The following is a 14,583-nucleotide window of genomic DNA, read 5'->3' on the forward strand; positions in this document are numbered from 1 at the left end:
ATGTATACTGATTCTTCATACTTGAGTGTGAAGGGATTTTGGTAGAAGCATGTAAACTAGCATTTTGCATAACTTCCTTTATTTGTTAATCTCGACAGCCCTTGAAAGAAACCGCAAGAACTTTAGAACCTTATATGAGCACACAATACCAGAACACTCCTATCCCATATAAACACTTTTCCCTCTTTTCTTCCTCTTTTGGATGCCACCTGTAACTAATTTCCATTGTTCAGTAATTCTTCAATAACTCCTTTATCAAAATCATGCTCACTGACTCTTTGAAATCATCATAATCTTTATTCAGTTTTACAGTGAAAACCATAAAGGAGACAAATAAAAAAAAGTACAACACAATTTATCTGGAAGATTTAAGAATAGATTCACAATTTCCTTCTGAAAGCACCTTATAAAAAACATGCAACATGAAAAGATTTCATAGGGTATAAGCTGTATATACAATAAAGCAGGCCTCACCTTTCCAAAAGTCTTTCCTTTAAGCAAGGGATTATAACCCCTGTAGTTGCTTATAAAATGAACAAAACATATTAAAGTGGATAGTAATTTATGTGGAGACCACATCACGTGAGAGAAGAGATCTTTGCCCAAACCTTTGATACTGCCAGTAAACAATTGACCATAGCGGACACAGCGCCCAGCCCTATGTGGTGAATGCAGTGCAGCGGGCTCCACAGCCCAGGCCAGGTTGGGACTGTGCCTTACCTTGCTTGTGAACCTAAGACCCATAAAAGTACCAGGAGTTTGGGTGCTTCACCACTTCATAGTGAGAGAGTGCAACGTACTGCTTCAGAGGGGGGGCAAAGGACCGAAGCCCATCTGACTGATATTGGGAGAACTAAGGCCTTTTGGCGCAAAGTGAGCTGCACGGATCACAGTAGATCCACGCGTCCGGCTGCGGGATGCCCCCAGTAGGGGCCTTACTCCCCCCAAGACCACCTGCTTTCCTCTGGAGAGTGTTCGGGGCTTCCTGAGGCCTTGCGGCCCCCTTCCCGATTAACACAGCAGAAGAATCTTAATGGGCGAGACTGCAGCAAGATAGGCGAGGACAAAGGGCGTGTGCCTGCCCAAAGCAAATCCATCACCTAGTACACATCTACTAACATGCCCTCCCTCTGGATCGCCAGACAAATGGAACTTTTAAGTGCAGCTGAGCTAGATGTGTGAGATAGGAGAAACCTCCAGGGCTGAGTTACCGGCTGCAATCCATGGTCGGGCTCTGCCATCTTAGGGAAAATTGAAGCAGTCTCTCAGTGGCAGCTGCCGCCAATTGAAACTAATAGGGTGTCGCGGGGGTTGGGACATAAAAATCACTTACTTGCTGCTCCATTCCTGCTGCTGGCCTCCTCGTTGCCTCTGCTCCTCTTCTCCTCCGGACGTGGATGGGCCTGAAAGCACAGGCTCCCCATACAATCCAGACGCTGCTCTTATAGCATGAGAGAAACACCAGTATTGGTCTGAGAAGCTTTGTTTGCCACTCAGACTGTGCCTGGAAACGTGTGGCCTTTCTCCAACCCAACTGTGAAACACAGCTGGGTTGGAAAAACATAAGCATGCATGTCAGTTTGGTCGGCCAAACTGACATTGCGCACTTATAAGTGCACACTAATCCTCCCTGCCATGTCCCGGACTCCTCCCCACCCACATAAATGCAGAGATAAATAAAACTAAAATAACAATACTTTATTATCATTTTATTTATCATCTGGTGGCAGTGGGACAAAGCTCCTCTGCCATTACGGAGGAGACGCCCTGTAGTCTCTATAGAGGATAACTTGCTGTGGTCAGACGTACACAAAGTGGGATACAGGGTCCAAGCGCTCGCGAGCCCCATATCAGATCTCTAAACTGAAGTCGGAGTCTTAAAACCCAAATGGCGATGCTCACCCGAGAAATGAGAATCCTGGAAGACTGAGCAGAATAGGTGGGGAGTTGCTCCTGCCACAACAATCTGTAATTTCTGGGTTTTCCGTAGTCGGCTGAGATCTCTGATGTGGGACCCTTCCTAGAGAGGTGGATATGAGTAGTGTTGCACTCAGAGGGTCTCTCCTCGCCATTCATGTTGAGCATGCCCACACTGCCCTCACCACTCAATCCCTGCCTGGAGCTCCTCCGAAACCCTTCAGAGCCCTAATCCTAGACTACAGAGACAGGGACTGTGTCCTCGCAGCAGCTAGAAGAGCGGTGCAGTGCTCCTTCGAAAATCACACTATAGCTATCTACCCTAACTACACCAGGAAAAAAGCAATTGCAGCATCAATTCTGAAAACAGAAGCTGTGGGTGCTAGAGCTTCACTATATGTTCCTGCGCACCTGAAAGTGATAGCCCAGGGGAAGACTAATTTTTTTAATCCACTTGAGGAGGTGTCGGCCTGCCTGGAGATGTGGGACAAAGTGTGCCGCAGGGGGCTGGAGGCCACCTTACCCTGAGTTCGGAGCCAGGATTGAACAGAGGTCTGTCACCAACGAAGGTGCCGGAAATCAGTGAGCAGAAGGGGCCGACCACATCATTGTCCAGGAGGATGGTACTTTAGCCCGAGACGGGGAATCCTCATCAGAGGAGCCAGGCATCTCTGCAGATCATCTAGACAGTTGGCTGGAGGAGGGTGACCGGGGTAGATGAGCAAGCCTCCCTTAGTGGTCTCCTAGAGACAAACCTGTGATAAAGTCCCTAATGCTTGGTGTCTGCTGTCCTGCTGGGGGATGGGGATGTAACTGATTTAGTTGACTACACCCTCCCGAGACCACTTGAGTTACCATCTGTTACGCTGTGTGAAAAGTCCCTAATGCTTGGTGTCTGCTGTCCTGCTGGGGGATGGGGATGTAACTGATTTAGTTGACTACACCCTCCCGAGACCACTTGAGTTACCATCTGTTACGCTGTGTGATGTGCGTCTGAAAAACGGGCCCGGGTCCATTTGAGCAGGCCCAAGGCACTCATACCCCCAGGTCCTCTGACTTCCCTGTTAAAGCGCAAGCACCACAAGGTACTGGGGGTGCCCACAGCGAGATCTGAGCTGGTAGTGTTTGTACCAGGCTATCTACCTCACTGGTTTGACCTGAGATGATCGTCAACTGCCAGTGAGTTCATAGTGCCTAGGGTGCTTGTATATTTTGTATTCCTCGTTTTAGTATTGGAAGTGATTCACTGTTGAGAGGGAGAGTGGATGGGGGCTGAATGCACACTCATTCTTGAGAATGGGCGAAGTGGTGTTACACTTGGGCAGACCAAAAGTACAGTGAGATGGGCTTCTGCCCAAAGGGAGGGGGATGGGAGCCGATTTCCGGGTTCTACATTTGTTGATTTTGTTCTTACTATGGCAGCTGATTGCCTCAGGGATTGATACATACACCATGCGGGCAACTGGGAACAGACCGAGCCAGTGCATGATAATTAGGTTGGCTATGACACTATGTCGAAGGTAATGAATAGATAGCTGGTGACATTGAATGTTTGGGGCCTGTGCAACTGCCTTAAAGTATAGAGTATTTTCCTATTTAGGGCTATACCAAATTCAAATTGTACTACTCCAAAGAGACACCTCCTCAGGGCTGAGATAGGGAGTTTAAAGAAACGCTGAAGGGGGCACATGTACGCTTCTACCTACTTCATTTGTGCCAGAGGGGGGTCTGATGTGGATCGCAGCTTGGATTCCAAAGACCGAGCAGACAGTGATAACGGAACCGATGGGTAGATATGTTATTGTGACTGGAGTCCTCCAAAGGGTGGAATCCTGTATTGTAAACACTTGTGCCTCGAACATAAATGATAACTTATTTTTCTGAAATATTCGAACATTGATAGTCCCTTACATGAATATGCGGCTCATTTGGGTTGGGGAGTTCAACAGAATGCTAAATTGGCAGTTAGATAAATATCCTCCCAATATTGGGTGCACAACCTAATATGGAGAGGGCGCTTACAGAGGTACTAGTAGACCTGAACTTATTTGAAATATGGTGCCATTACCACCCAAGAGACAAAATATATTCTATTACCTTGGCTGTAAAACTCATAGTAGACTGTACCTCGCAGTGGGGCTTAGAGAGGACATTGACGTATACAAGCAGACTGCATACTTGGACAGGTACCTGTCAGATTTTTCCCCATTACTCCTGACACTGGGATGGCAAGGACCCAAAGTACAATTGTGGCTCTTGCAGGCAAATATATCTTAATCAATGGGGAGGAAAAAAGAAGCTCTCATCGGCTTCCAATGGTTAGTACAAAAATCAGAAGGGGGGGGGGGGAATGGATCACTTGTCCTGTATACCAGGGTCTTTGCTCGTCTGGGAAACTTTGTAAAAACCCTCATATACGTACACAGGTGTTGGGCGGTATATCTTGGTTCTCCGCCTTGGTGTACTGTATCAGCATTATCATCGGGTCTTTATCTTTGTGGGTATGCTGTACCTCCACCCGGAGGAAAACCAACTGGCTTGCCAGTAGTGTCCAGAAATGAAAAATAAGAGGGCGTTTGTGTGCTCTAGTGCAGTGAGTTAAAAATCCCTACATCACTTAACAGTTAATATTTATTAGGAAAAATGGTGATGTGGGCGATTAAAAAGGGAGGTTGTGCGTGTGTGGATCAAGCTACTAATCCACCCCACTGGTGTTGGTCGACATGTTTCAGCCTCGTGCTGACTTCTAGAGGCTTTCTTCAGGACTGTGATGTGTGTCAAGGAGAGCCTTATGGCTCCTCCTAAAGTGGCGAACTTACCACTTGTGCGCAGAGCGGTCAGACCAGTTGTATCTGTACCTCTTTTTAGTTGTGATGCGCTTCCTCGGGATGCCGTTAAGCTAGTAGGAACCACAATCAGTTCTGTTAAGTCACTTGCTTGTTCTAGCTCTGCATACGGTGTCCCGGGTCTTGCAGGCAAAGGCATTAATGGATACAACATTCTCTGCACATGTCCGAGAGTATACAGACATTGTTTTTCAAGAAAACCAGGACTTCGTGAGCAACACAGCCCTGGAGCGGTAGGCATTTAATGTGGCCCTCAGGGGTAAATGTCGGACACAAGCGCATGGCGTGCTTAAACAACTTGTGTGAGGTTTGAATCACTTAGGGAGCAAACTGGAACATCTAGCCGGGCAAAGCTCTGACACCTACCAACATGTGGGACGTTGCTGCTGTGACTAGACCACTAGGGACACCTGGACGAGGCTGGAAAGATTGACCTGCACACATTACAGACTGCGATTGTTCCCAGAGAAGAGAAGAGGGAGCACACACACGCACCCCCCGCCCCCACCTACCTACCTGGGGTGAGCTGGAACGTTACCTTGCAGAGCTGAATCTGCCTTACCTTTCAGCGGATCATCAGAGAGGAGAAACTTTTGGAACAGAAGGAAGGTCTGGCCAACATGTTCAGCGGCAAAGCACTTGGAGCAGATGGGCTCCGAGCAGATGGGCTCCCAGAAGAGCTCTATCAAATGCTGTGTGATTTTTATCCCGGAAAAGCTATTGCGTGTGCTCTAGGAAGGGATTGGAAGGAGGGGGGGGGGACACTGCCGCCCTCCAGGGGAGAAGCTATAATTGTCTTCATCCTAAAACAAGGCAGGGACCTCATACCAACCACTGTTAATACTGAAGTCTGAGCTCAAGTTCCTCTGCAAGGTCTTGCTCGCCAGACTTCTTATAGTAGTGGGCGGCTTAGTGCTCCCGGACTAAACCGGTGCCTCAATCATATATTGCACGCACTCGCGATCTTAGACCGTGCATTGGACATGGTTGCAGCTCCTATACACAGACCGGATGGCAAACGTTCATATGGGCTTCTTGATCTCAGAAGGCTGGAAGCTGGAAAGGGGCACCAGACTAGGGTGCCCTTTCTCTCCGTTGCTGTTTGCACTTGGAGTGAGGCTTCTGTCCTGTAGGTTGCGGTTGAGCCTGGACCTCTGGGGCATTAAACTAGTAGACACACAGCATGTCATGTCAATGTACACTGATGACACCATGGTGTACTTGCGGGCGCCTACCCCATCTATTCCTCTCTTGCTTGATGAACTGAACACCTTTACTAGGATGTCCGGCTTATATACGAACCAGGCCAAGTTTACATAGTTCCATTTGGTTTGAGTGAGGCATCCCAGAATGGAACTGCCTCTCGAGTTGCAATGGGAGCCTCCCTAATTCTGCTACCTGGGGATGTGGGTGTTGCTTGATCCTAAATCCCCAAACAAACTGAATGTATGAAGATTATTGCTGGGACTATACCGATTGGTGGACGTCGTTGTCTCTGTCGATGATGGGCCGGGTTGTGTTAGCTAAAATGGTGCTTCAGAATGTGCTGTGCTCAGTTCCGAATGCTATGTTTGTCCAGTTGGATAGATTGCTTGGTTGTATGGGTGGAAAAACAGAGCTGAGTATGACTGGAATCCTTAAAACTTACCTGGCTTGCAGGTGAGCTTGGCCTGCCGGATCTGTTCTTATACTATCACGCTTCCCACCTCCAACACACAGTGAGCTGGTTCGAAGACAAATCAAACAGGGAGAGAGGTCTTACAGGACTCTCTTTATGATGTGGAAAAGGCGCCCCAACCGTGTCCACGTGTTGATGAATTATGCCACAGAGTGGTTTACAAAATCTTTCAGAGGGCCCCCTGTACTGAGGATTTGCCCTTGTTGGTGATACAGCCGTTCAAGAGACTGTACAAAGACATTAATTATTCAAAACGGTAGGAAGGAGGCTGCCAGATGGTGGGCGTCCTATATCTAAATAACAGTTAATCTCCTTTGTTCAGGCACACAAGCAATTTGATTTGGGACCTGGACAGTTCCTCCACTACACCAGACTAGTTCACACCGTTTGAGCAATCTAGCCATCCTTCCCTGATGATCCGCAGGAACAAATGACTGTCTCAAATCCTGGGGCTGTCTGGGCACTGATGCCTGATATGTCAACTATGTGCAAAAGACCGGCGGAATGGGGATTGCGAGGATGAACTGAGCGCATCGGAATGGAAAAGTAAAATGAACAAGTAAAGTAGTATCTCCAAATGTGAGGTTTAAACTCATGTAGTTCCACTACTTGTATGGAATATATGGGACGTCCTACAAGCTAGTCAAGAACTTTGACAATGCTTTAGTAACCATGTTGCTGCTGATATTTGGTTACTCTGCAGCTGCAAGACCTAGTATGGCATGGCAGCCAGCTTGAGTTACTTTTACACCTGAACATTCCTATTATGTGCCTCTGTTCAGGATTCTGGACCCAATGACAGGCCCAGGGTCCACAGGGACCTCATTTGTTCATTTTCCTCTATTCAGTCTTGTGTCATATTGCTTTTTGTTGGACTTGGCCATTTCTACAGCTCATCCCCAAACTTCTTGCCTTCACCCTCTGTGTTTTAACCCGTTTTTGTTGGCCTAAGGACTCCGAACACTTTACCACTGCTTACCAGTGGTAAAGTGCTTGTGCTTTTGCTCTCTGCTTTAAACATCGTAACATTGGCTTACATCTTATTGCCATATTTCGTTTCCTTGTAAGTGCCTAGTAATGTGGTACTTCATGTACCCAGTGCCTGTAAATTAAATGCTACTAGTGGTCCTGCAGCATTGATTGTGCAGCACACTTTAGTAGACCTTTAAACATATCTCAGGCCTGCCATTGCAGCCTGTGTATGCAGTTTGATCTGCCATTTCAACCTGGCAAAATAAACCTATTGCTAGGCCCAAACCTTCCTTTTGAATACATATTAGTCACCACTAGGTTGAACTAGTTGAACATGTACGTTTGTCCTGGTAGTGAAAAACTCTTAGATTTTTCACTAACTCTCCCATAGGTTAACATTGAGTTGCCTGATTTCATTTAATGAGTGCTAACTTTAAACTGGAAGCAGGTAGGCAGATCGAGTTTGGTGTTGAAAGAATTGTAATTTACAGCTCTCTTTAATGGTAAAGTTGCATTTTAAGTCACAATTCCGAAAGTGCCACTTTTACAAAGTTGTCATTTGCTTACCCTAACCATTTGGTGACTGCAGATTGTTCTTGGGTCACATGGCTAGGTGTAGCTGGCAGTTTGTATTTGTGTATTCTTCCCAGATCGTGAGACCAAGGGAATATAGGTGTTGGCAGGATAGGACTTAGAGAGGGCAGATCTGTCACTTATCACACTTGCACATCACAAAGGCCCTGCCTGAACATACAAAGGGTTTGTCATGTTCTACTAGAATCATTTGCATTAATTTAATGGCCTGTGCATATGTATCATGATACTGCTAAAACTTTTATTGATTCCTCCAGCATGAGGAATTTGGTAGTATCAGTTTTAGAATATGTTCCTATATTGTGAGTTATTTAAAAAACAAATATGTAAGTGTCTTTGTACAAAAAATATAACCTATTGCTTGTCTTATACAGATGTACAGATAAATATCAAGCGCTGCCTCAGCGATGGTTGTGACACTAGGATTCGTGGTTTAAGGGCAGTCGGCTATCAAAAAATCAAGAAACCTGGGATTTCTGTCTCCGATGCATCGGCGGTCTGGTACTTGTCTCTTTTGACATCACTAGTGACTTCTTCTTTGGAGACCAACCCAGCAATTGCAAAGGCTGTTTTGGAAAATACACAGTAAGTATATTGTTCGTTGAGTTTCTTTGCAACTTGGATAGATACTGTTAATTTGTTTTAACCATTTTTTTCAGCTGTATACATTTGTGATTTTGTTTGACGTATAATTTTGGCATTATTAGCTTTTGTATCGTACCTTATGTATACTCTAGCATGTGCATATATTATTGTCATTAGTATTAGTAGCAGTATCAATATTTGACATCATTACAAATAATAATGGTAATGTTAATAATACTACTAATACATTTATAGAGCAGTGGTCTTAACCTTTTGACTTCTGTGAACCCCTCCTGGAATCCAGGGAGCCCCATTGGAATCCTGGGACCCCCACTGAATAATTAATGTAACACCTACATGCTCATAACGGGAAGGCGGGGACCCCAGCCTAACCAATTTTGTTGATTTGAACCACAAAACAATACACAAATAATCAAATATTTTATTTAATTGACAGACAAATATAAAACAATCCTAATTTTATTGTTATTGGGAAGACTGGAGCTTTTCTAAATTCAATTAAGGCAACCTATCGTCCATACTATGTTCTGTTTGATGCACTTGCACTGTCCCACGAATCAGTCTGAGGATACCAACTTAATTTTTAACCTCCATTGTCAAATTCTTTCATATTTATACAGCGTTTAAAAATGTTGTTTTTTATTTTAGATTCACTTTATTAATCTATCAGTATTATTTAATTGTCTAAGTAGTCGCGGACCACAGGTTAAGAACCGCTGTTATAGAGCATTTCATAGTTCCATTATGCCATTTGTAAGCGCTGTAAATAATTGTTACTATTGCCCAAGTTAATGGTTCTCAATTTACTGACAGAGGAAGGATGGATGGAAGATTGAGTCTGCTTTGCTGGGATTGTCATTCAGATCACTGTATACATCACGGGAACGTTTTAAGCCTATTGAGTCATCATGCTGGCTCATTTCATAGTGTCCTGATAATAATGTAGATATTTTTCAGTATTGGATTCTCATACGTAATTTAGTGTAGGGTGCAACAGTAATGCTAATCATATACCTATGTTCCCTACTGTAGGAGGTAATACTTGGAATAGTATCAATACTATGCTAATAATACAGGTCTTGTTGCTTTTTATGTTGCAGTTGCATAAAAAGACATAAAAACCTCATTCACAAAAACTGACATGTTTCATCATAGTGATGTACGCTTAGCATTTTCTGCTTCCGTATCCCTTCTAAATTTTCATATATTTGAGTGCAGATTTCTCATTTATAAACGCATATTGCATTTACTTTTGTTTGCACGCATATATCATATAACATTTGCTTGATTGTAGTTCAATAGTAAATTGCGTGTTTATGTGTGTATATATATATTGACAAATCCTGCTGCGCAGGCGAACCGCGTCTCTTCTTTTACCTCATGGGTTGAGGGTGTCCTGAACAATTAAATTGATGCCTTATCCATACAGCCTTGTGTCTGTGCCTTACACTATGGAGTTTTCTGTGGGAGTTGGATGGAGTGTATATATATAAATATATGTGTGTGTGTGTGTGTGTGTATGTACATTATTTGTGAGGGTTTATAAGACTAAGTGAAGGCGCTACAAGATTAATATCTTAATTCGACATCATTTTATGTAAGGCCTGTCCTTTTCAGAATAATTGGAAATGTGTATTTAAGCTTGGTATTAACAATTACTACACACTGAGGCTTTTGACTTCCTGGAAGGTTTGGATTGATTAAGCAGAAGCTGTCAACTTGCTTCGTGAAGGCCTGAGGGAGGCACTTTGGAGCTGCATGACCTCATCAGCTTGCTGGGGGCGCAATAGGTACTGAGTGCGGAGATAGACTAGGACCTTTCTCATACAGAACAACACTTCTCCAGTATTAAGGGTGTCTTTCATAGATTCACATGCTTGAATATTCCCCGTCGTCGAAGTGGGAGTCCCACGGTACATAAAACAGTAGTAAAATATATATACATATATGCATATAGAAAATATATAATTTTACATATACATATGAAACGTAATACGTATAAAGTATAGAAATAAAGTTAAAAGAACCATAGAACTAAACAGGCCCATAGAAGCCTTAAAGGGAGAATTCACTTTAGTAACATATCTGAGTCATTATAATAGTCTACATTCCAGCCAATCAGGCAGCAGCACCCTCTAGAACCTTCTCCTCAGAAGCTCAGGCCCTCAGATTTTCTACCGCACATCGTGTGAAGGGAGTCTCCCTGAGCTCTGCTCAGTTTTTGTCTACTTTCATTGCTATTTCAACTCTTAAGATGTCTTCAACTAAAAAATCTTTATTCAGGCCACGTTCCCCTTGTGGAAAGCTTCGCCTTTTTCATGAAGATTCTCACAGTAAGTGCATTTACTGTCTTTACCCGGATCATGAGGTAAAGAACTGTAAGTTCTGCAGGACTTTCTCTTACAAGACTTTGAAAGACAGAGAGGCCTGTCTCCTTCTGTGGCTACACAAGTTGAAGACTTCGGAAAATCCAGCTTCTCATATGGAGAGTGTGTCTTCATTCCATTCTAAGGCCTTTCTTGAGCGTGGGTCAGAGACCGAGATGCCTTCTCCTTTTCTGAAGAAAAAGAGGCTTGTCGACGTCTCTAAAACTGTCTCACCACGGGATCTGCCAGCCTCTACGCCTACGGGACCTGGTTCTCTGGCGTCGCAGTCCCAAGCTGTGCCCTCGTCATCAAAAACTGGCACCGGCTCGTCGACGCGTCCGTTGACAACTACGAGGTCCGTCGACGCTGTACTGACCATGACAACGACATGTTCAATGTCGACAAAGACGACGTCCATTTCGTCGACGACGCTTCCAGAGGTGAGACCGACGCATTCTAAGTCGACGACGGTCTCATCTTCGTCGACGACAACATCCTCGTCGACGGTGACCAGCCCGTCGACGGCGACATCCTCGTCGACGGTACCATCTACGCCAATGATGCCTCCTTCGTCGAGGACTGCCTCGTCGACGGCGAAACCAATGACGACGACATCCTCTGTGTCGACGACGCGAAAATCTACGTCCACGAAAGAGAAGAGGAAGACCCTGTCACAGTCGGATCCAAAATGTTCGTCAGTGGTTCCCGCTTTGACAATACCATCTACGATCACCTCGTCGACGGGATCGTCGACGACGCACCTTTCACTTGCTACTGCAACTACTTTTACAGTGGTAACAGCTTCAGTGGTCAAACGTCTGTCTCCACTACACTTGAGTCCTATTACTAGTGGTGCTAGTCTTCCGGCACAGCTATTTGAGTCTGAAGGAGAGGACTCTGATGATGGTTCCTATGTGGATGACGTTTTTCGTCCTGCGTCCAGTCCCTCTGAACTTAATATAAAGTGCCAAGAAGATGAAGATGACGATGAGGAAGAGGGGACTGCTCTCTTTCCCGTCCATGTCGATCAGTCTGAAGCGCCTCAGGAGGAACCAATGACGCAAATACCATTCTCCTTGGTGTCCAACCTGCAACATATGCTGGACAATTATAATCGCAGATTCCCTCCGTCTGCGCCCAATTCACCTACTTCGCAACCTCCGGCGCCAGCTTCAGTACCTGCTGTAATGCCGAGATCACCGGTTCGTACACAACCGGATACAGATAATGATGACAATATGCATCAGGACACAGATCAAGATGACTATGATATCCTCACAGATTGGGATAATTATAGGGCTCAAACGCCGTCTACGCCACCGACATCGCCCTTGGCTTCCCCGCCAGTGGACATCGGAAGTTTCCACAATCTAATGGTTCGTGCTGCCAAACGTTTCCATTTAACCTTGGAGGTGCAACAACAAGATTGCTTCCTCTATGATTTCAAGGACCAGCCTCTAAAGCAGACCCATACCATACCAATAATTGACTTTATTTGGCAAGAAGGTCTTAAACTTATGGAGCGGCCAAATTCCATCCCGGCTGTACTGCCACGTCTTGATAAGAAGTACAAGGCGCCTGCAGATTCACCAGCATGCCTTGTTTCACATCCAAAAGCGGACTCAGTCATCACGCAGGCGGCCCAGAAACGGTCGCGTAATCCTGCCACTCCGCTAACTTCTCCCCCGGACCAGGAAGGGCGCCGATTAGACTCTATAGGAAAGAAATTCACAACCATGGCTGCCACGACTGTTAGAGCAGCCAACTCCCTGGCCATCCTCAGACGATATGACCGTCAAATGTGGTCTGAAATTGCAGCTTTGGTCACACAGCTTCCAGATTCCGTCCGAGCCGAGGCCCAGACAATTGCCAAGAAGGAGAGAAGATCTCTTCGGAGATTATTGATTGTGCTGTTGACATCTCTTCAACAGGATTCAGGCAACTTGCTGGAGCTGCTGTTTTAAGACGCCAAGGCTGGCTCAAATCTACAGCTTTCCGCCCTGAACTACAGGCGAGAGTTCTTGACTTGCCATACGATGCTGATTCCCTTTTTGGCAAACATGTCGATGATGCCCTGGAATCCATCAAAAAAGACACGGATACTGCCCGTGCCTTATGGACCCTACAATACAGTAAGCGGCCTTTTCGGGGATCACGTGGCAGAGGCAACTCTTCAAATTTTCGTGGCTCCTCCCAGTATCGTTCCTATGGCGACAACAAGCAGAGGTACAACTACCAGTCTCAAAATTGCCAATCCGATTCAAGGCCTTATCGGAGAAAAAACAAACTACAGAGGCGGCATCACCTCTAAAAACAGTGACTTTCCCAGGATACAGTGTTCTCCGACTCTGAAAATTGGAGGTCGAATCTCTCAAAAGCTCTACAATTGGTCACATATCACTTCGGATCGTTGGGTCCTAGATGTCATCTTAAAGGGACACGTTCTCGAATTCACAAAATTTCCCCCCAGCTGCCCACCTTCTAACCTGCCCCCAGCTCATCTGCAAGAACTGTTGGCTCAAGTCAAGATCATGATACAAAAAGGGGCTGTCGAAGTGGTTCCTCGAGATCAACAGGGCAAGGGCTTTTATTCCAGTTTCTTTTTAATCAAGAAGAAGTCGGGAGAGTGGCGCCCCATTCTGGACTTACGAGCCCTAAACAAGTTCATCAGATCACAAACATTCCGAATGTTAACTTTATTGGAGATTCTACAGTACCTCAATCCCGGGGAGTTCCTCTCCACAATTGACCTCCAAGATGCATATTTTCATGTGCCAATATTCCACAAACACAGAAAATATCTTCGCTTCACTGTCGGATCGAAGCACTTTCAGTTCAAGGTGTTGTCATTCGGCCTTCGCTCGGCACCGAGAGTTTTTACAAAGGTCATGGCTCCGGTCGCAGCTTTCCTTCGCCTGCAGGGCATTCAATTTTACCCTTATTTGGACGATTGTCTGATAAAGGCTCAGACATATCAAGCATCAAGGCAACACACTCAGACTTGCCTGTCACTTTTTCACACCCTGGGCCTTTCTAGCAATCAGGAAAAGTCTCATCTTCATCCATCTCAACAGAGAATCTTTCTAGGAGCCTTGATCGATTCTCGTCAGGCACAGGTGTTTGTCTCACAGGAGCGACAAGCTCGCATACTCAACATGGTCGCTTTCCTAGGATCTGTCAGGGACTGTCCGGGACTATGTGGGGAACACAGTCAGGGACTTGGACAAGGACTGGGAACTGGGTAGAAGACGTACACTGAAAGGAGGAGTACAGTGCTGCCCAGGATCATACAGGGAGTCAGAGGAGAAAGAGGGATCCAAAGAGGAAGCCTGTACAAGTGAACAAGATGGGTAAGACTCAGAAAGGAAGGGCACTCACAAGGCAATTTAGCATTCAGACTAACTACCCCCAGGACGGACGTGCAAGACATATATATAATACAACATTAACAATAAAGGGGGGTGTGGGGTAAAGCACTCAGGAGCTCCACATGGTAAGACTGAAGCTCAGTAAGTTTCTTACCTGCAATTGCTGTTACAGATACTGACTGCAAATACCCACATGTAGGATATGCATGCAAAGGCAGGATCTGTGGAGCTTATAC

General features: G+C 45.5%; 1 protein-coding gene across 1 annotated transcript in view; it reads left to right on the plus strand.

Moving 5' to 3' along the window:
* Positions 1 to 14,583, plus strand: part of ZZEF1 (zinc finger ZZ-type and EF-hand domain containing 1) — a 1,627,273-nt gene that overhangs the window by 121,638 nt on the left and 1,491,052 nt on the right. Inside the window, exon 6 of the mRNA XM_078679684.1 lies at positions 8,382 to 8,592. Within this exon, the coding sequence (XP_078535810.1) occupies positions 8,382 to 8,592 (211 nt within the window). The remainder of the gene's footprint in view (positions 1 to 8,381; positions 8,593 to 14,583) is intronic.

This window comes from Lissotriton helveticus, chromosome 3_1, assembly GCF_964261635.1.
Source record: "Lissotriton helveticus chromosome 3_1, aLisHel1.1, whole genome shotgun sequence".
Lineage (NCBI taxonomy): Eukaryota > Metazoa > Chordata > Amphibia > Caudata > Salamandridae > Lissotriton > Lissotriton helveticus.